At 45.9% G+C, this 22,961-nt stretch overlaps 1 protein-coding gene across 3 annotated transcripts in view; it reads left to right on the top strand.

Moving 5' to 3' along the window:
• ADAMTS17 (ADAM metallopeptidase with thrombospondin type 1 motif 17) overlaps positions 1–22,961 on the top strand; it is a 323,015-nt gene that overhangs the window by 19,610 nt on the left and 280,444 nt on the right. For all 3 annotated transcript variants that reach the window (XM_075896952.2, XM_075896951.2, XM_075896953.2), the window contains exon 4: positions 17,667–17,839. In XM_075896952.2, coding sequence (XP_075753067.1) covers positions 17,667–17,839 — 173 coding nt within the window. The remainder of the gene's footprint in view (positions 1–17,666; positions 17,840–22,961) is intronic.

Raw genomic sequence — 22,961 nt, 5'->3', positions numbered from 1 at the left:
ATGACTGAATGAGGAGAGATTTTACTGAAATCACTGGGTGATTGGAAAGTTTTGAATTGCCAATTTTTAATAACAGAGCGGGACAATGTTGAAACTATTTTTTATTAAACAAAAAGGATGCCAGCTGGGGATGTAATTATATAAGAAATAAACCCCAAGTTCTCCATTGGGATGAGCACAAGAATCTCATTTAATCGGTGGAACTTGTATTCTTAGCTAACACTTTTCTGCCTGTCGATATTTCCCCGCCACTTTCCTCACACCCCTTTTCCTTTTCAGCCTCCCTAGAGGAATAAAAGCCAAAAGTTTGGGTAAGTGTATCTGCTTGGAGAGTTGTGTCCCTGTGAGCCCCTGCAATTCCTCTCGGCCTTTCTGTCCATGGCAGCTGTACTGAAAATACTCAACAAATGCAGCTGTTCCCGCTGCCCCCCACCGGTTCTATTCTTTTGTTTGATGTTAATAAGAAAACCGCTGTTGATATTAAAATACACTCAGCGATTCCAAGAGGATGTATAAATGGGTGTTTAGTGACCACATCCTGGCATCTCCCATTTTTAAGTCCCAAGGCCAGATCTTCAGCTAGTGTAAATTGATGTAATATTGACTTCAGTGGAGCTCTGGCAGTTTACACTCACGGGGGATCTCTTCCCAAAAAGCTGGATGCACAGTTCTGCAAAACCTGGATACTCTGCAGAACCTGGCCTTGTTTCATAAGTGACATTATGGTCCATGTGCCTCTGTGTTTTGTTCCCCTCATCTCTTCCCCCGGACTCCATCATTCCTGCTCTCCACTTGGACCAGATGAACTTTGTGCTGGGTGGAACAGTGGTAGATAACTGCTCATGTTGTGTACAGTGCGTTGTCGTTGGGCAGTCAGGGAGGTGGTAGCCGTGGGAGTTGGGGGGATGAGGGGAGGAGAGTCTATCAGGAACTCTGGGAAGAGTAGAGATGGTCAGGAACTGGGGTAGTCATTGGATGTTCAGGGTGATGCCTACTGAACCCAGCAGGCAGTAGGAACAGCAGTTGCAATTAGAATGGGGGAGCTGGAGGGATTGCAGTGAGGTTGACAGAGGGCCTCTGAAAGTTTGCATATCCTCCTGTTAAAGGATGCCAAGTTTGGGGATTTAACCTTTGGACAGTAGCTCATTAATTTGGATTCAGCCTAGCCAGCACAGGTTGGTTAATTGTTGACAGAATGCAGTTTAAAGCGGGGGCCCTGTTTTTTGCGTTGTGTAGAGCTGAGCTCTAACCTCACCAGCGATGGTTGTTTGAGGGGTTCAGACCCCAACCCCTTGGCTCCAAACACCCTCAACTAGGAGTTCGGATCGGAATCGTGCAGCTTGGCACTGTCCCTAGAGAGGATGACCCCTCTCCTGCCACAGGTTGCTGTGGCACATCGAACATTTCGGAGCGCTCAGGCTTTCCAGGAACGACGTGACAGCTGTGACGGCAGCTCTGTTACTCGGAGGAAATACAGGGCAGAGATTTTAACTGCAGTATAAAATATAACGATCCATCTTCTTTAAATTGCACTCGTCAAGAAAACAGCCTGTGCTCATTCAGCTACACCTTCGTTCTTATAGCTCACTGAGATGCAGTGGATTGCGGCTGCAACATTAAAGACCGTTCTGCAGGATGTAGCGCTCCCTTCACTCCTTTGCTCCCTGGCAGTCCAGAGCCTTGCAGTACTGGGCTCCTTGTTTATTTATAGCGTGTTGATGGTGCTCGGTGCCGTGGCATCCGAGCTCCTTGCAGACCTTTGGGAAGCTACCCTCAACATTCCAGTGAGGTAGATCAGCCTGATGGAAGTTGCTGTAAAATCTCCCATTGTCTGAATGGGCTTTGAAGTTGATGCAAGGGAACACAGGGAGTCTGCGACACAGTCCCGACCTGTCGTGTATGTTGACCACAAGATGGTCCGTCTGCCTTAGCAAGGCTCATCTTGTGTGTGCTCCCTTATGGCATGGAGTTTGCAAACCTTCCAGGTGGAAATGAAACTCCGTGTAGGAATCTTCTGATCCAAGCTGCCGCCGCCACGAATTGCAGTGTCCTAAAACAATGGAATTGCCCATGGGCCTTCCTGCTTACAAGCAAACTCCTGAATGTTTCTCATTGTTGCAGGAAAGATGTAAGTCGTGGTTAATAGGCTTAGCACACTAAGGACCTAATTGACTTCTGCCCGCTTTGGATTAACTTTGGTGCACAAGGAGTTTAGAAACAGAGCAAAAATAATCCTCCCTACCCTACCGAGGTCCGTTCCTAGTGAAACAGCATGGAAATGATAAGCAAGCGACTTGCTTCCAAGCTTTCTCATGGGAATAAAAGACCTCATTACAAAGAACCGGTAACTAAGGAATTGTCCAGATTTCTGTCAGGGACCTCAGCTTGCAGTGACTTGTAACTTGGCTGTCAGATATCACACAGGCTGCAATTTTGGAATGCAAGGCCAGAGACTGCAAGAAATATGTTTAGACACTATTAATGTTATATATACGAACACCTTGTGGAACTCGTATATTGTGTATACATACCAACACTCATGCGTGTGTAAATACAAATTAAAGGGTTTATTGTTTTAGGCTCTGGGAGCACCATGGTTTTGAATATTTACCAATTCTTCGTTAGGTTCTTAAGAACACAAAGAAAACAAACAACATTACTTTCAAATTTTTTTCCTTCTGAACTTTCTGTAACTTGGCGGACAGTAAAGTGAACTACCACCACGTTTAAAACAAAATAAGTAAAACTTCACGTGATGAGGTTTTAAATAGCAATGATTGTACTTCCCAGCATTTCAAAAGGGTAAAGCAGGATGGGTGGTTCTTGCAGGGAACAGGAGGCCGCTGGTGGGGGAGAAGGAAAGAGGGGGGTTCTGTCTTGGTGCAGGACAGGGGAGCAGCAGCTGGTGCTGTCTCCAGGAAGGGGAAATTGCAACATGAGACATGAGGCAGTGGCTCCCATGCCGTGGGGCTGGCTGGGTTTGTCTCCTGGAGCGAGGTGTTGCTATCTGGTGCAGGGTCCCATTGCTGTGCTGTTCAGGTCTGGCCTGCCCCCCTTCCACCAATGGATGGGCAATTGGGCCAAATTTGAGGGAGTGGCACTGCGGCCTGGTGCACGTAGTCGCAGTGCCACTCCCTCAGATTTGGCCCTGTTGCCCTCCCTTAGCAGGGGCTGAGGCCGAGCCTGAGCAGTTCTGTGACCGTCTGCACAGCGCGGGAATCCAAGCCCAGCCACACTGAGAGGCAGGAAGGAGCCACTTGAACAGGGAGTTTTGAGGGTCAGAGCAGGAAACCCGGGGCTGGTTAGATACAAATTCCTGATCATATGCTTGGGCTCACAGCACAGTAATCAGTGCAAGTAGATATCCCCCTCCAGCCTTGTGATGCTCACGACGGAAAACGTAGCATTTTCTCTGAATTTCATGGCCTTTTCTTTGTGGGACTCTCCTTTTAGAAGTGGGTCTTTTGGGACAGTGTTCCTGAGGCAAGGGCCAGAGATGCTGTGGCATGTCCCGACCTCCCCCTGTTTCCTTCCCTTCCCTAGGATCCATGGGGTTTGTGGGCAGACCTTGGACTCCTCTTCCTCTGACGGAGCAATAGGGGAACTGTTTTTCTGCACTGGGGAGTTAGAATCATAAAATTATCTGTTGCATATTCTTATCCTGGGCCTGACTGTACAGTGTCTAGACACACAATTTGTATATGGAGCAAAACCTTGTTATAATACCCTGATCTGATTTATCCTGTCATCCCTACCCCAGGGTGGATGGCACCATCGAGTGGGCGGCACCAGATCATGGAGCCATTTTTTATTGACATTTTGTTAATGATTTGCATCACACTAGCGGCTACAAGCCCTAATCAAGGGCCCAGTTGCGGTAGGCACTATAATAATGAACAGATGGTCTCTGCCCTCATGTTTCCGTCATGTGCCCACCAAACAGGAAAACCGCAGCACAGCGGAGAAACCATTCTAATGGATGCAGTAAGTCGTAATCTAAGTACATTAGGAACCCGTCTGTTCTGTCATTGTTTAGGGAGCGGCACAGTTCTGGTTTATGAGTTTGTGGCATTCAGCATGGGAAAGCCAGTTGGCTTAAGCAGTAGCTGTCCTGTTGAAATACAGAACAGCCATGCAATGGCATCTCTTTTTAACCCCCCCCCCCAAATGTAACATCCCAGAGAGCTACCTGACTAAAATTAGCTTTTGCATCAAATTTTCAAAGGTCCTGAAATCTCATTTTAAAAAGTGGCTTAGCTCAGGGGTTTTCAAACTTTGTTTGACCCAGTTGAAGAAAATTATTGATGCCGCAACCCAACGTAATTTGACTAGGGTGTGGGCTCCGGGGTGAGGAGAGGGGGCTCTGGCTTTGTGGGGCTGTGGGTGAGTCAGGACTGTGGCAGGAGGAGCTTAGCTTGAGCGGCTCCCAGTCAGCAGTGCAGCGTGGGTGCTAAGACAGCTTCCTGCCCCTCTTGGCACCACAGACCATGCTGTGCCCCAGAAGCAGCCGGCAGCAGGTTCCCAGCCAATGGGAGTGTGGAGCTAGTGCTTGGAATTGGTGGCTGTGCGTGGAGCCCTGTGCACTCTCCACCCACACCTAGGAGCTGGGCCTGCTACTAGCCACTTCTAGGATGCAGCACAGTCTGCAGTGCCAGGACAGGTAGCACCCACAGGTCACCTGATCCTCCTGCAGCAATGAGACCCAGTGCCTGACATTCCACCACCCAGTCCTGAGTCGCAACCTGTAATTTGAAACCCCCTGGCTTAGATGCTGAGGAGCCTATGGCTTGTTTACGTGGTGAGTTACGGTAGAGCAAGCCAGTGATTCTACAGCATGTTGGTGTGCGGTGCAGTTATGTCCTTTGTGGAGACTGCTATGGTGCAGCAAGAGTCCCAGGGTGTGGCTTAGCATACTACAGTAGACTTCCGATAATCCGGAACCTATGGGACCTAGATGGTGCCGGATTATCAAATATGCCGGACTATCAGGAGGTACTATAAGATGGTTATATATATATACTGTATACATTATATACTGTATATAAAGTGTTCTTAACCCTTTTTATTGTACATACTGTATGCAGTATACTGTAATGTATTAGTTTTTTTTAAGCCTTTTTTTTACCCTTTTTGCTCTGTTCAACTGCTGCTGCTGTTTCCTCGTGACTCATTTTTTGCCAAAGCTCACTCACTAGGCTCTTGCCATTTTGATGCCGGACTATTGGAGATGTACTGTACTAGAACTCCCTAGGTAGTCTCATTGACAATCAGTTGTATTTAGCAGCCTATGTCAAAGTGCCACATTTCTGCAGGATGTTGCTTCTTAAGCGCGTGGAACTTTCGAAAATGTTGCCCTTTCCTGTGTGTCACTAGGTATTGTGTGATATCTGAAATGGCCATATGAAATGTACGCCTGGTCTATATGTTCTAATACTTATTTATGCTTTCATTACAGTTAATAGAGAGAGATGGGCAGCCCCACAATCATAACATATTGCATATAATCAGCCAGATCCTGTGTTAGTGCAAATAGCTCTAACTCCATTAATTTCAGTAGCACTAAACTGATCTAGACTAATTGAACACCTGGTTCAAGGTATCTTACATATTTCATATGCCATCAACATTCCAGTGCATGGAAAGGGATTTTCTCAAGGTTTCTTGCAGGATGGGGAAAAGCCCATGTTAAGATAGAATCCAACCACATTAGGAAAGCAAAACAGTATCTCTTAACCAGCCCATAAAATATTCTGTTTCTTTAAGAAATGTTAAGTTCTTTGATAACTTTTCCAAAAGTCTCTGGTGAGGTGACGAGCTTTCTCTATTTAGAAGGGACTTGATATAAAGTGCAGCCCAGAAGCATGAAAGAGAACAGATTGTCTGGAGGAAAGGTGCTTGTTTAATGTGTGTGACACAGACCTCATAAATTATTCCTAAATGCGAGTCTGTCTTAAAACTCGTTGTTCGTCTTAAATGAACCGCAGATTTCATTTAATGCCCACAAATGTGCTACGTGGAGAACAGCAAATAGAGGACAAGTAGGAAAATCAACATTTTCATTGACCGTTACTAACTCAAGTGCACTAAAAATAGAGCGCTGCAATGCAACTGGTATTAGCCATATTAGGAAGTCTTTGCTGCAATATTAACAAGAAGATTTCAGTGATAGGCAGTGCTGAAGGTGTAATGTTGTTAAATGTTTGCAAGTGTTAAAAGCATTTACCCTAGCACTAGCCAGACCCGGCAAACCTGGCGGGTAGGTCGTGAGTTCTCCAGGGCTTTTGCTTTCTGAGGAACAATTCTGGAACTGAAATAAGGAGTCTCTAACCGGATGCTATCAGCCGTAGGACCATTCATCACTTGGTTGGGAGTGTTACTTTCTCCATTAGGTGTGGTGTAGATTACTCGACCACCGATCCATGCTGTGTGAAACTTCCAGCACATGCACAGAAGTTACAGTGCAGAGCAGGGAGTGGCTCTGTGTTCTTGTCCTAGGCTAGACAAGTGTAATAGAGAAGCATCCAGATATAAGCACTGTGTAGAGTCTTTCCCACCCGCTGGGGATCTGCTCAAAGTAGAGCTGTGCTGCTCCCTTGCTTGGCTCCTAGTAGAAGTTAGCGTGAGATTCCATCATAGCTTCACAAACTTTAAACAGGCATTGGCTAATGAGAGAAAAGGTTTGGCGACGTGGTCTCTTTTTCAGGTCGCAGCTGTTGTTCCTGTTATCCTTTGGAATTGAAGAGCAGTCGGATGGGCCACAATGCAAATATTACACCTAGGCAGTAAATCCAGGGACAGGGAATCAGAACTCTTCTGGATTCAAGGCCATTGACTCAGGACCTTCAGCAGATCACTTGGACTAATCTTGAGCACCTCTGGTTTTGAATTGAAAACACTACAAAGTATCTGGGGTGCTTCCCCCTCCCCCCGAGAATCTTAACGGTGGCAGATTTCTTTGTTTGGAGCTATAGGTGCTGGGTCCCCTGGGTGTCTAATATTGGGCACCCCAAAACAGTGGCACTCAGAATCAAAGGCGGTTTTGAAAATTGGAAGCTTGATCTCTCTCTTGCTGAGGCCCAGTTTCCTTGTGTGCAAAATGGGGCTAATAATACAGAGCTGGAAAGGGTGTTGGGAAGCTTAAATAGGCCCTGGAAAGTGGCTTCATAAATTGGCAGCTTCTTTCTCCGCAGATCTGCTGCCTGTGTAATCCTACATCTCCGCTTACATTAGGGATTCAAAATAACTATTACACGAAGGCAGCAGAGCCAGCACGGTTATGCGAGATGAGCTGGATTCACGTCTGGCTTGTGCAGAAGAAGTGTTAAGTTTTGAGGGAAGGGCTTTCCGTTGCATCGCTGTAGCTCCAGGGAAGATAGCAGGGTGGTAGAGTTGCAGTCAAGGCAACCAGACTCTGCCCTCAGTTAGATGTGCAGCCTTTGGTTGGGTGGAATCTCTTCTGGCTCTCACCAGGTGTGATCATAGGTTGGCTTTCAGAGATTGGGATGAGTTTGTAGGGCTGACGCTTGCAAAAAGGCCCTTCGTAAATTAGGCACATTTCTTAAAGGCTCATAAGACAAAATAAATCTGGGACCTTGTGATCTCCTTTTTCCGGTCATTTTTCAAGGTATGTTAATATTAGTTGTAGAAATGTAGCCGTGTTAGTCTGGGGTAGTTGAAGCAAAATGCAGGACAATGTAGCACTTGTTAGTCTTTAAAGTGCTACATTGTCCTGCATTTTGCTTTAATATTAGTTAAAAGTTTTGAGATCCTTGGCTTTGAAGCCTTATGCAAGCACATTATTTATTGAACTACGAAGTCTAGGTTTGATGTTTCATAAGCTAAGCACTCCCAGAGCATCAAATGTTGTTGGTTTTTTTGTGTGTGTGTGTGGTAATAGCTCCCAAAAGCCTCTAGCCAAGATGGTCTCTTACTGCATATTTGTGCAGCAATCGGCACCACATCTGTCCCCAAACAATTTACAGTCCCATTAGATAGCACAGATGAATGGGAGGGGGAAACTGAGCCACAGATAGACAAAGTGACTTTCAGCAGGTCAGTGGCAGACCAGGAGTAGTTGTCCATGGGATTATGCTGCTGTCCTGTGTTAATTTTCACGTCTCCTCTGACGGTGCTCTTACAAGGTGAACTGTGTTTCTTGTTGGATCGAGGCCTCCAAAGAAAAGCTTTGTGGAATAGGAATAAGTAGTGCTGTTCCTCCAACCCTTCATTGGACCATGGAGGCATTGTGCTTACTGAAGTGCTGCTCTTTAACTAGGTCATGGTGACGAGGCCCTGATGGGCATTATGTTGAAGATGACCAGAGTAAGGCTGTTTGCTTTATTGTGCTGCCCGTCGTCCAGCTTGAGTAATCGGTCTCAAGACAATTTCATTTGCAGCTTGAAAATGGATTGCAGTGTCCTTTGCTTCCTGTCACAAACTCTTGGTGCTGCCATGTTCCCCCTCTGTCAGTAGCCAGCGAAGTGCTATGCAGAGGAGGCTACATTTATGAAGTGGTTTGCACTGAAAGTTGCGGTATAAAGAAAAATAGCGTCTTTTGATGTTTTTGGTGAGGGAGGTGAAGCAATTTACTCTTCTAAGGCAGAAGTGTACAGTAAAACAGCAGCGGGTCACCTGGGTTAGCCCCTGGTGGGCTGCTGCCACTATATTTACCTGCACCTCTGCAGGAATGGGCGATCGCAGCTCCCATGCCTTGGGAGCAGTGATCCGTGGGAACAGGGATCCCCATACCTGCAGAAACTCAGGTGACTACAGTGGTGTGGCAGACCAGATCCAGCCTGTGGGCCCCTATTTGCCCACTCCTGTCTTCAGGCCTAATCCAGCAAATTGCTGCCGGCTTAAAAGCTGGTTCGCCCCAGCTTCAGCTCTGTGGGAGGGGGCAGGGGTGCAGCGGCAGTGTTCCAACTTTGACATGTACATTTCAAAGGCGGAACGCTGTGCCAGTCCTTATCGACTAATCAAATAGTTGATGAAAATCCCATCGACTGTACAATTAGTTAATGAATCGAAATTTAACACCCCTAGCTCAGCCCTTTCCCCTTCCCCCCCACAGCTGGCAGGGGAGGGAGAAAGCCCCGAGCCTCACTGTGTGATCCGGCTCTCGGAAGAAGAGCTCTTCCTCCCCTGGCTGGAGGAACAGCAGCACATGCGCGTGGTGCCTGGAAGCTTTTCCTGCTGTTCCCATTGGCTAGAATCTAGCCAATGGGAGCAGCAGGAGGCTGTGCTTTGGAGCTACGTGGGGTGTGAAGGCAAGTAGGTGCCCCACCACCCAGACCCCCACACATCCAGCCTCCTCATGCAACTCCCCGGGCTGAGACCCCGTGCCCCCAGCCTGTTCCTGCATCCTCCCCTGCCCTTGGCCAGATTACCCTCCCCCCCAGCCTGCTCCTGCGCCCTCCCCCCTTGGCAGACAACCTACCCCCAGCCCACTCTTGCACCCACCCTTGCTCCTGCACCCTCCCTCCTGCCCACACACTGCACTTTTCATTTCTCTTGCCCCCTTCCCTGGCCAGACACTCTACTCCCTGCCTACTCCTGCACCCCACCTCCCACCCAGACCTTGCACCGCCATTCCTCTCGCTGACAGCCCTGTCCCACACACTGTACCCCCCATTTTTGTCCCAATCCCAGAGCCTAGCGGGAGTCCACAAAATCCACTGACTCTGGAACTCCAGAAGAGTAAATTTGGCCAATGGGGAGCCCTGAACCTCAGTCCTCCCTGAACCTCAGTCCTCCTCCAGTGGGGCTGGAGTGTCAGAGGGGTGAGGTGTTGGGGGGGGGGAGCACATCAGTGAGGGTTGAAGGTTTGTGTTCGTTTGTTTGGGCCTTGGTTGGTTGGTTATTTTTTGTTTTTATTTGCTTCTCACTTGTGTGGTCCCCAGCTGATTTTTCTGTGAATCAGTGGCTCCTGACCCAAAAAATGTTCCCCACTGCTACCACCTACTATAAATAAAGAAAACATGGAAACCTTTTGTGTTGGACATAAATTAATATTTTACTTTATTTAAAATGAAATTTGATAAACTAACATGAGAAAGTTGAAGTGCTTATTCCGTTTAATAATTTGTCAATATTTCCTTTCTTACTGGTTAAATTTAAACATTGTCCCTAGTTGTAGCACTAGCAAAATGACTTGGGTATAATTATGTAATTAACGGCGAGTTTCCATTAGCAACTGGTGGCCCACAGAAAGGTTTGCATTGAACCAGGTGGACTACAAGCTCAAAAGTTTGAGAACCACTGCTCAGGCTGCATTTTCCCTGCATCTTCTCCAACATTCTTGGCCCTACAGAATTGCATGACTTTCTTTAGGGACAGGCTGTCGGTAATCATGCCTAGTGGTTAGTCAGGAACCTAGAACCAGAGCCGGGGTCAGAGTGAGGTGCTAAGCTAAAGGTGAGAGCTGAAGCCGGGATTAGGGTAGGGTGTCAGAGCAGGACCTGGAGGGAGGAAGGGTCTGGAAACAGAGGACGGTCTGGGATAAGGAGCACAGGAATCAAGAAGGGAGGCCGAGCTCAGGAGTCAAGCGGGTAGCATCCACAGTAACAGCCAGGCAGGATCCGCTTAGTAGCCCAGGCATCTTCCTGGAAGCACTGCCTTCGTACCTGTGGGGCTGAGCTCAGGACCTGCGATCCCTCGTATCCCCTCTGTTTCCCCCCGGTTTTGGTCCTGTGTTATGTGACCTCTCTGAGGAGAGTTCATCTGGGCAGCGTCCACCGACAGCGCAGACACTTCTGAGGAGCGTTGGGTGCGGTCAGGTCTCTGCTCAGCGTCCCCTGGCGGTTCCTTGGTTTTCAGCCTTTGCTTCTTACTCTTGTTTCTGTTCTTTGATTTGTGGCCCCCGGATTCCAGTAGTGGCCCAGGTTCCGGGATTCCACAGTTGAGGGGGCGGCCCCTTAGTTCTGGGCAGGCCCAGCCCTGTCCCAGTACGTGCTGTGGGTGCAGAAAGCGTTACTTCACTTCCTTTTCAGCCAGAGGAAAAGTGCCAAGGGAGCACTTGTCAGGAGTGGAGCAGGGAGGAAATGTGCTCTTTCTTCACGATTGCTGTGGTTTTGGGTGGAAAAAAATCTCTCTCTGTTACTGTGTATGTGAAAACTGCAGCTGCAAGGTATCTGACATGCAGAAGACCTGATAGAAAGCCCAGGGGAACCAGTGGGGATCTTTCCGTTGACATCCCATGACCTTTGGATGAGATCCAGCGTGTATTGGAACATCTGCAGTGAAATTGGAATTCACATCTCTGTATCAGCCTGCGCTGTAACAGCCTTCCTTGTGTCTCCGGTAGAGCAGCACGTGTACTAGGGATGTTAGAGTGTAACCGTTTAAACAGGTAACCAATAAGCATTAGCTTATCGGTTACCCAAACGGTTGCACATGGTTCCTGGTTCGGTTCTCAAAGAGCTGGCTGCTACCCTGTGCTGCTGCCTTTGCACTAGAAGCAGCAGTGCAGGGTGACGTGTGGGGAGCCAGCTTAAAAGCCGACTTAGGGTTAAGAGCCGACTGCTGCCCCCTCTATCCGAGGCAGCTGCCTCCCTGCATACACCAGGCTCCCTGGGGGTGGAGGGTGGCAGCCAGGAGTGCAGTAGCTGCCGGCCCTGCTCCCAGGGAGCCAGAGTGTAACTGTGTAACTGCTAAAATTTTTAGTGGCTATATGGTTACAGTAATAACTATTTTTTAACATCCCTAATGTGTACTGACTTCCATTCAGTGTAGTAACATAGTCCGCTAGCTAAGTTGGGTTCTTTGGAAACCTAGCACAGGAGCCGAGTGAATCCATAGCATCTCTGAATCTCTTGCACTTATAAATGCCAGTAGTTAGGTACCCGGGCTGAGTGACCAGAGCATTGAGTCAAATGGCATTTGTGCATTCAAACATGAGAAGATTAAATCTCTGCATCTTTTGAAAATAAACATCCTCTGTTGTCTTTCTGGCAGCCCCATGGGATTATTTAGTCTAACAATGGAACATGTATTTTGTTTAGACTTTGCTTTTCCTTGTAAGTTTCCCTTTTGTTTTTAGTTCACTTCCCCTCCTGGCCCTCAAGCACAGCACCTGGACTGTCTGGGTTTCAAACACTGCTAGGGAAGGTAAAACCCAAACAAACTCCCTCTTGCCCCCACCTTTCTGTGTTTTAAATGGTTTTCAAAAACTATTTGCTGGATTTATATTTTTTAAATATTATTAGATTTTTGAAAACTTTAATTCTGATGTAAAGTTTAGCTCTAGGTGATGCCTGTATTAACTTATTCCACTTATATTGGATTTAGGACATACATTTGTGGGCTAGATTTTCATCTGTGGTCTTTAATCTTTTGTCCTCACTATTTTAAGCTGTTTGTATCCATGATACTTGGTTTGGGCATTCAGTTCGCATGCAGGTGGGGTACTTGTGCATCTAACTGCCCTAGTTCAACATACAGATGTTGACATGATTCAATTATGCAAGCAAAATTGGTTGCATGTGTGGAAGCAGGAACATCTGGTGAGAGTCCAGTTTGGAGCTGTGGCCTTGTGTGAGGTATGAACATATAAGGGGAAGGCATTTGTATAGAGAGGAACACTGCACAGATCAAAGGCAATTTCCAGCAAAGACATTTGTGGTTTAGTTTTCCCCTAATTTAGGGGATTGCTCTGAATTGTCCATTGGCCACAAAGCTCTTCATAGCTTGACACTGATTCCTGTGTCCCTAATATATTTCATATGGTAAGTTCTTGGTGAGCCTTAGGTGAGTGTGATAGCGTAAGATTCCAGATCTGTGTGAGGTCAGCTGCGTTTCAAGGTGCACCTGGTGGTAGGGGAGATGACATGGGGTTTGAGGTTGTTGATTCAAGTCCCAGCCCAGGCCCGATTTAATAGCAGCAGTCACTTTGAGCTATGGGGCAAGCAGGATCTCCTAAATAAAGAAAAGTTTTTGGGATAGCAAAGTATGTGTGGGGGGAGGGGGTTCTTGACAGTTCATTTAAGAATTCCACAACAGCCGCATCATAGTTGTGTCGCTGGCAAGGAACAAGTGGACATTGGATGCCAAGGGCTTCAGAATGCCAGCTGGGATGAGTGCCGGCTCTCTGAACACAGGATCTATTCCATTTCTCTGGGGCTGCTGAAGCTCACCTTGCATTACCCGGCTGTACGTTTCCTTCCCACCAGCTCTAGTGGGTAGTCTGAAAATCTTTGGGTGCCAACAGGGCTGCTGGCTTGGCATTACTCTTCCTGACTGCTGTGAAAGATTTTGTCATTCCCGGCTCAGATCTGCAGGACCTGGGCATGGGGAAATGAGCGCAGAAGAGGTGGGACAGGAAAGTGGGTGATGGTGGCTGGAAAGGGGCGTGGCCAGCACATGTCCTCTTTCAGCATCTCTTCAGTGACCTCCACGGATGCACCTTGAAACTGCCTCTCCACAGTAGACACTTGGAGGAAGGGCCACCCAGAGACTCCTTTTGAAATCCCCACCTCCACACAGCACCAAGGCTGGTGCAAGGAATTCTACCAGTCTCTGCCAGCGAGGTGATTCTGGAGATGCATTCCAATGAAGAGATTTTTCATTAAAGAGACACAGAAAAGTGTGCTTGCTGAAGGAGTGTAGGAGGAGAGATTAGACCCTCTTTTGCTCTATGAAACAGAACCTTTACTGCTGCTGAGGCATAGGGAAGCATCGGTGTACAGAGAATCTATAGAGCAAGGTATGCCCCTTTCCAAAAAGGGGGCAGAAAAAGGCTGAATGTTACCCAAATCCTTTGCAATTAAAAAGGCACCATAGCTAAATGTCAGCCTCCCTAGCATGTATTGTCTTTGAGTTGAAAGGTGTCTGCTGTCCAGGCAGGTAGATTTTAGGTGTACCTAGATTGTCTGGATTTCATTCTTTATCTCCTATGTCCTGTCTTGTCTTGTGTGAAACATGAGCCCCTCGGTTCTCATCTGTATGTTTAGAGAGCTTTTTTAATTTCATAGATCCTGAGAGAGATCTTTTTTTACCTTACCGGATTCCCTGAACCACAGAGTTGCTCATAACTAGCTCGTTGCTTCTGCATGCAGGAATTTCAAAGGTATTGTATTAAATACAATTTTATTGCAGAAACCTGCAGTCCAACTAATGCTTTATGCAGAAAGTACTGGGTGAGGATCTCTGGCCCTGAGCTATGCAGGCCATCACAGTAGGTGATCATAATGATCTCTTTTGGCCGTCAGATATCTGAATCGAATCCAATGCACTGCAGAGCTTTCCAGCAGTCTGTATTAGCTTCTTCTGTATTTTATGGCAACCATGTAAAAATGTTCTTGCATTTGACACTGGCCCACACTGCTATGTGACTTATATTTATAGCACACTTTAAAAGGAGTGTTTTTAATTTAAGGGGAGGGGGGATTAAAAATGATATAAGGACTGCTCCTGTGAGTTATAAAGGCATAGGGCCAGATTTTTAACTGGTGTCAGTCTGCCTAGCCCAGTGGAGCGAGGCTGATTCACACCATCTGAAGATTTGTCCCTTGAGTTCATTTGGGAATTGTAAGGACTTAGATTCTGTTGGGGAAATCCTGTTGCTTTCCAGGAAGATGCCACTCCCTGGAGGAGGTTCAGAAAGGCCAACTCGAACTTGAAATTGTGTTGTTGGAATAAATCTCCTGCAGCCCTGTGTGTATCGTTATAGGATAACCATTAAAACAGCGATTTTTAAAACTTTTTTTTCTCATGACCCAGTTGAAGAAAATTACTGATGCCCATGACCCGACATAATTAGACTGGAGTGGGGCTCTGGGATCGGGCTGAGGAGGAGAGCTTTGGACTGTAGAAGAGGGAGTCCAGCTTTGGGGGTGTCAGGTCTGGGGCAGGAGGGACTTACCTTGAGCAGCTCCCGGTCAGCGGTGCAGCAGGGGGGCTAAGGATGCTTCCTGCCGCTCTTGGCACCACAGACCATGCTGTGCTCAGAACCAGCCAGCAGCCGGTTCCCAGCCAATGGGAGTGCGGAACTAGTGCTGAGGGCAGGGGCACCCTGTGCACTCTTCCCTCCCCCCACTAGGCGCCAGGACAGGCAGGGAGCTGCCTTAGCACCCCCACGGGTCACCCTGCAGTCACGAGCCCCAGTGTCCGACATTCCACGACACAACACTTGAATGAAGTGTTGCAGCTTAGGACAAGTCTCTCTGGATGGACAGAGAACACAGAAGCTTATTCACTGTAGTTGGATGAAGTCATCTCCCTTTCATTGCTGGCAAGTCAAAGGTGTGCCGCGCTCTCCTCCTTTCTAGGATTCACAGTCAGTCCATTTTATTTTATTTTGCAGCACTCAAGCATGTACAGATTCCCTCCTCTGCAGGCAGTTTTGTAATGATTGTATGGCTTTCGGTAATGGCCATGAAGTCTTTGATACTACAAATCTCTGGAAGGACTTGTTTTCCTCTAGCTGCCAGCGGGTATTTCCTCGTGATTTGTGGGCACCCTGAAATATTGTATACCCTTTTGGCTTACACAGAGGCTCCTGTCTCTCGTGTTATCTGCAACAGGGTATTTCCAAAGTGCTTGAAAAAGACATTGAATGTCATGGCTGTTTTCTTAAGTTTAAAAAAATGCACCAAGTGCTGACAGTTGATGTCTGAGACAAAAGCCCGCGCAGAGCAGTTCTGGAATGACTGCCAGACAACTGGGAGCGCGGCTGGGATGAACATGTGTGAATGTGTGCATTGAGGAGATGGAATGAATGTATGAATGAACAGAAGTGCTGGTGTCAGTTTCAGGTGGGCATGAGAGAGCTTAACAATCATTGGTGTCTGGCAGTCTGAATAAGACAGATTCATTAAGGGGAAACAGACTATTGGGATGCTAGCATATTTACCAGATAGGTAATGTAGGGCAATTCTAGCTGTGTTATGTAAGAGAGCTAGTAAACAGATTCTGGAAAACCAGCATCATTGAATAAACATTGCAGAATGTTGCTTTACTAGGCAAATCCCACAATAGAAAATGCTCAGAAGAATTCTGTTTCTCAGCAAGTAAAGAGAGTTTTACTACACTCTGCTTTGGAAACCAAGGCAGTGTGTTTTTAGAATGCCCTTGCTCTAGGATTTATTTGCAGCTTGAAATGCGTATCCACTTTATTATACTGTATCAGTGCTTTGTATGGGAAGGTAGGGGCAGATTGTGCCACCCTGATGGGAAACTTTACTGCATGGATTGCGCCCATATTCCCCAAGTAATGCCACAATTTCAGTGGAAGTACTCACATGAACAAGGGTTTACTATAATATTTTACACCTGTAGCAATAAGCACAAGTGCTAATAATTTCAGTGAATGCTGGGATTTGGTACCTTGCACATTGCAAAATAAATTGGTTCTAGGGACTCATTTGCTTTTCTTTCATTTTACGGATGAAAACTTGAATACATTTTATGACTGTAATGAGGAATATAACTTTAACATCACATCTGTGCCCAGCTTGTCCCTGATTCATTTGTCAGCTGCTTTATACATCTCTCGCTGAGCTGTGAAATGAATTACATTTCTCACCTGTGAAGAGGGCAGTTTATGAATGTATTTGTCACTTGGCCTTTGCTTTAATTTCCTCGCTGAAGTGATTAAGTTCATACCATATAGTATTTATTTTTCCTTGTATAGTAGCTGACAATTGCTTCATTTCTGGGGTCCCTAAAGTTTTTTGTAGTTCCGTAGAATTTTGGGCCAAAAGGAATCATTCAGTTAATCTAGCCTAACCTTCCGTGTATTTCAGGCCATAAATTTCACACGAGGATTCAGAGCCCAACAATTCATGCTTTTCGAAAAGAACAAATGACTCCCAGTGATGGCAAATCTACCACATTCTGCTTCAGTGGCCAAACAACTATTTAACACCATGTGCATTTTTAAAGTGCACCAATCGTAATACCACAGGAATTTTTTACAACTTCTTTGGCTAAAACAAAACCTTCTGAGGGTAGAAGATAGAGGAAAATTTTCCCCAATGGTCATTCCCTGGTTTAAACTAGGGATGTTAAAATGCGTTTATTTAGGTAAATGTACATGTTTACGTGTGTGTGCCTCCCCGGCAGAGGCAGCAGAGAGGGGGAGGAGAAGCTGCACATAACTGTGAAGATTTACCAATGAGCTCAGGCTCAGAGGTTTACTGTGTACATGTTTACAACCCTAGTTTAATGCTGCCACAGTACTGTCCCCATCCTGAATCTGGCTTGTGTGACCTTTCTTCAGCAGACTTTCCTTGTCTATTGTTTCCTTGGCTATGTTCCATTAAAATGTGCAGATTCTTTTCTTTTTTTTCTCCCCCCTTAGCAGGATTTTCACTTTCTGTTCTTGCCACAGTGAGATTTCATTTCTGGTTCAACTGTAACTTATTCTCTACTTTGTGTTTTTCTTTTTAATTAACTCTCTTACAGTATGTCCATCTTCCCTCCCTCCCCTTGTCTCATTGCATAGATTTTCATGGTGTGATACAAATGCCCATAGACAGTGATGCATGCATCCATAATGGAAACTCCTGACTGGTTCTGCTGAGGGACAAATCACATGGAAACTTAATTTACTTAAAGGTCATTCCAGGCTGGATTTGGAGGGAAATCTCAGCCAGAGTACGATATAAACATGTTGCTGTGACCCGCCTGCTAGACCTAGAGGATTCTTTAATATCTACTTTATTTTCTAGAAAAGAAGAGACAAAAGAAGATGAAACCAGCCAATGACTGGAGGGAGCGAAGAAATGCTATTCGGCTCACTAATGAATACACCGTAGAAACCCTGGTAGTGGCTGATGCTGATATGGTGCAATATCATGGTGCCGAGGCAGCCCAAAGATTCATCCTCACAGTGATGAACATGGTACGTATTCGCTTGGCTCTTGGAGAATGAGCGAAGTGTTCTGATCTACAGTATGCTCCTCCTTGGGCTGATGGAAATCCAGTTGGTTTGAGATCCTTGTTCAGGTTGAACTACTCTTTTCCAGGGAAGCCTCATTCTCCACTCCAAGTCTGGGGTCTCCATTCACGGTAGCACATACTTGTCTTCTGAATATGCAGAAACTGTGTTCCCACACAGATTTGTAAGTGGTCAGAATATTGCTTCCCCTAGTACTTTTCTTTTCTAAACAGTAACGAGGAATAATTTGTTACTGAGTGGTGGTGATACATTGTCTTGTTTGTGCTTCCAGCTTCAGGGCCTCAGTTCATTTTACTTTGTGGATTTCACATCTGTATCACTTGCAAACACCCTCTTAAGACAAGCTGAGCTGCTCATAATTGTGTGTGCCAGTGTATATTACACCCACAAAGTACAGTTGGGCAGGGATGTGGCATAACTTTCTACTTGAGATAAATGTATTTTGGAATGCTCTCACTTTTGGCACTGCTCAGCGATCTCACTGTGAAATGCACACTTGAGAATGTTTTCCTTAAGAGCTTGGAAAGTTCTGAAGCCTTTCCTTTTGTGAGAACATTTTGCTTATCGTGTATTGTATGTTTGCCCTTTATGACTAATAGCATTTTTCCTTAAAACCATTGACACAGATACTTTCACCAGAGTTGTCTTGCTACTGGCAACTTCCCTAGCTAAAGACCTAGTCCCTTTCCCCAGCAGTTTATCTTGTCATCTCACAAGGAAACGTTTGTCTTCAGTTTTGGAAAAAATGAGTCGGGGCGTTTTAAAGAAACTGTTTATAACCCGATGTTTGTTTAGGTGGAGGAATGACGGAACAGGTCTTGAAACTGATCCTGAACCAAAATCCCAGATCCAAACTTTTGGGGATTCTGGTTCTGGAACTAAACTTGGTAGATGTGTTCTGTTTCTGTAATGGTCCAAATAAAATTCCAGGATACAAACAATGGAGAAGTTTGGATCCAGATTGGAAATCTGGGTCTTGGACTTCTATAGAAAGAGAAGACACAAAAATAACCCAACTGGAAATGGAATTTTCTACTGAGGGCAGATTTATTCCATAATTGTCCATTATGGGTTTGTTCTACCATGTTCTGAATGTCCTGGTTCTGGCCATAGATAGAGCTCTGATCTGATCTGCCATGGCACTTTGTGGATTCCCACAGATTTCCATGGATCGTGGTTTTGAAACAGAGTGGTAAACCAGAATAGTAATGTTGGTGTGGCGCTGTTGCCTTCAAACAAGGTCCTGGCCTTTTAGAGACATGGATTATCTCATACCTTTGATTTATTCTTGTAACAAGAATATCTGCTTCCTTTACCACCCAAAAGTTTGGTGACTTGTTTGCAAATTGAAAGCACACTTATTCCAGGTTGGAAGCAGCATTCAGCCAAATACCAGGGGATTGTTCACACTAAGCTAGATGGATGTGGTAGCACATCATAGCCGAGGGAGTTGTATTTCAAGAATTAGCTATTAATCCTGATGAGGTGGAGGAATCAGGAAGAGAAACTTTCACCTCTAAGTTGCTAATTCATATCAAGTGTGGCTATTTGGTGGCTCAGAGTGGCTAGCTGTTCTGGTGGCTTAAGAATTCAGTCTCAGCTGAGAGATGCTTGCACAGCCCCTCACGACTGGTGCTAATTTGCTCTCGAGAGTCAGTGCTCCCAACGGAGGTGGACATGGCACTGCCCACTCACAGATGGCAGGGGTCCTTCCATGTCAGGGTTGAGACATGTGAGCAAACAAGTGGTGGATGATAGCCTGAGCGCAGTTAGTGCAATCTCCCATCAGCTCTGTAGCAAGAAGAGCTGTTAATCTGTCACTTTTTTTTCCTGCTGCTCAAAAAAAAAAAAAAAAACAAAAACAAAATCTGGATGGTAATCTACAAACCCTACCCTCAAAAAGGAAGAGCTGAATAAGACCCATCTCAGTGCATAACCTCACTGCATAGCAGTGGTCTTTTTCTAAACAGATCTGTTGCTCCTTTAACAGGTGAACATAAGAATGGCTGTACTGGGTCAGACCAAAGGTCCATCTAGCCCAGTAGCCTGTCTGCCGACAGTGGCCAGCGCCAGGTGCCCCGGAGGGGGTGGACTGAAGACAATGATCAAGCGATTTGTCTTGTGCCATCCATCTCCAGCCTCTGACAAACAGAGGCCAGGGATACCATTCCTACCCCTGGCTAATAGCCTTTTATGGACCTAACCTCCATGAATTTATCTAGCTTCTCTTTAAACTCTGTTACAGTTCTAGCCTTCACAGCTTCCTCTGGCAAGGAGTTCCACAAGTTGACTATGCGCTGTGTGAAGAAGAACTTTCGCTAATTAGTTTTAAAATTAGGTGCTGATTCCATCGAGTCCTGTTGTGTTATGGAATCTTTGGCTGGTTGAACCCACAAGGAATTTAACTGATATTCCTTTAACAAGCTGACTATTATTATTATTATTATTTTTATTATTTATTGTTATTTCATCTTCTAGCATATTGTCAGACTATTCCCTGAACAAGGCTTCATTGTGTTTGGGCATTTATTTGGCTTGGTTAATAGAAAATGGGTTCTTTCAACAGATCTGATCTCTACCATCCCTTCAATATGAAGTGTCTTTGTTGCATTTCAGGATGTGTTCAGTTTGGAGCATAGAAAGGTTATTCTTCTTAATTCCACCCACAAGCTTTGCAAAGGGTGGGTAGAAACTGTTTCTCTGAACAGATCTATTTTTCAAGCTGTCTTTTGGTTGGAGGCAAACCTAGACGTTTACACTGGTTGAGCGTGATTACTCTCATTGGGATTACTTTAGGGCAAAATCTCTCCCCAGGGTCTAGTACCTCTTCAGGAGCAGTGGGTGGTAGCAGTGTGCACTAGCAGCTCCAGCTGCCCTGCTAAAATCCACTGTGTAATGTGCTGGGGATGTACATTCTCTGTATGGGCACCTAAAATACTGCCATTGCTCCATGCCAGTTTAGCTGTGTCTTTGGCTCCTCAGAGGAGAGAACATTGTTTTGTCCCTTTGTGAACAGATGTGATAGATGAGATGGCTATCTTGGTATTTACTGTATGTTCCTCCCCCATGGGTGACCTGTAAGCATGTCAAATTGCCATCCATGAATCATTGCGCTCTGTAGCGTTCAGTACTCGATGAGATTCAGGGCCAAATCCAACTCCCTGAACACATCCCAAAGAACTGAGTTGTACATAGAAGACTTCCATGAGGCTTTTCTTCTGCTCAAGGAGTGGAATAGCAGCAGAGCCTCTTTGTGAACATCAGATTGTAGGGAGTTTGCTATTCGCTTCACTGGGGCTAGGATAAGATGTCATCACAAGGAGTGAGAGATGGAAGGATGGACATGTGATTAGAGTACTGACTCTCACTTGGGTTAAATTCCAGGGCCTACTGCAGACTCCTGTGTGGCCTTTGAAAAGTCACTTTAATGACTCAGTGTCTCAGATCCCCACCTGTAAAATAAAACTGCCCTGCCACACAGGGGATTGTGGCGTTTTTCTGTGGAGATGGGGACCAGATATTTTCATAGGTACATAGTGTGGAAGATGTTCACACAGCTCACTGGTTCCTCGTGGTCTCTATATCCTACTTTTGGGGCCTGTAAGGCTTTCTGGGTATTGGTCGGGGATAGTATTTACCCACAGTATGTAGATTCTGCTGGTTCAGTTATACTCCAGAATGGCAAGCTGCCTTTAACAGAAACCAGAATATTAATTTTGGCATTGAGTCTCCTATTTGAGCAAATAGGACATGACTGGTCAAGAGGTTATTAGTTGAACTTGTCACTGTAAGACATTATGCTTCCTGTCAAACCATAAAATAAGCATTAAGGAGCTTATTAATGCCTGTTAAATTTAAATCAAGTAATCTGCCTTTAAAGTATTTAATATCTATTTGTGATACAAGAGTTTCTGGGGGGGAGGGGGAAGAGTCAGCATTCCAAAATACTATTTTATTGCCCCCACTGATAAATAACGGTCTTAAAAATATATAAATAACTATGAAAGCAAAAACATTTTGCAACAGGACAAACTCTGGATGATGCTCTCTTATTCTCTGTTATTAACGGCACACAGTGATCCTGCACCTTGAACAAACAATAGATTTCCGCTAAGATGAAGATGGTGGTGGTGGCGTTTTATTTGAGTGTGTGCTCATGTCCGTTCCATGTTTGCTGTGCATGCTCACCAGCTAGAAGTGTTCCCCTCAGCAATAAAGGAGTAGCTCTGGTGACCCCGGCAGGCTCTCAATACATTTAAAAAGCAGAGGTGCAGCGTCTGGGACTGGGCATGAGCCAGGAATCCCGGCTTGCACCCCGTCCCCACCAGCCTCTGCCTCCCTATCTTCCCTGCCCCCGTGGAGACAGTGTTGGGTGGAATTGGCTTTTAAGCTGGTTAGTCACTTCCGACCCCTTTGCTGCTTCTATCAAAGGATGCAAGGCAGGGTGCAGGAGCTGGTACTGGGTAGAACTTGCTTTTAAACTGGCTTCCCCCCAGCACCTACTCCTTCTTCCCCACGTTGCTTCCTCTAATCGAGGCAGCAAAGGGGTCAGAAATGACTAGTTGACTATCTGATAAAGCTTTTGCTTATTGGAGAGCTGACTAGTTGCTTACATCCCTAACTGAGGGCGCAGCCACATGCAGAGCTGTCAGTCCAGTAGCGCCTGGTTGTTGGGTACCAACCGTTTCGGATACAGATTGGGTATGGGACAGGGCTCCATCTCGGTGGGATAGCCTCCCAGAGTCGAGGTGGTTGGTCACAGGGAAAGCCAGGGACAACCTGGAGGTGTCTCCAAAAATAAAGACTCCAAGAGGCTGGACTTCTGCAGATGCAAGATTCATCTAGCCTACAGCTGATGGTGGCCAAAAGTTGTTCTGAGGCTGTGTCCGAGAATGACATTCCAGACTCTTCCTTGGATCCACTTTCTCCAGATTTTGGCAGCCACCTTTCCCGTTTCCTCCCGCTGTGGTCAGCGATAACTTTGTCAATTAGGTGAAGTGACCCGTTTCATTAGTGACTGACAAAATAAAGACCCATGCCTATATGTTATCTTCCTAAAACATCC

The sequence above is a fragment of the Pelodiscus sinensis genome, chromosome 14 (genome assembly GCF_052426305.1).
Source record: "Pelodiscus sinensis isolate ZL-2025 chromosome 14, ASM5242630v1, whole genome shotgun sequence".
Lineage (NCBI taxonomy): Eukaryota > Metazoa > Chordata > Testudines > Trionychidae > Pelodiscus > Pelodiscus sinensis.
The sequence above is the reverse complement of the archived record's forward strand: the minus strand, read 5'-3'. Positions and strand labels throughout refer to the sequence as shown.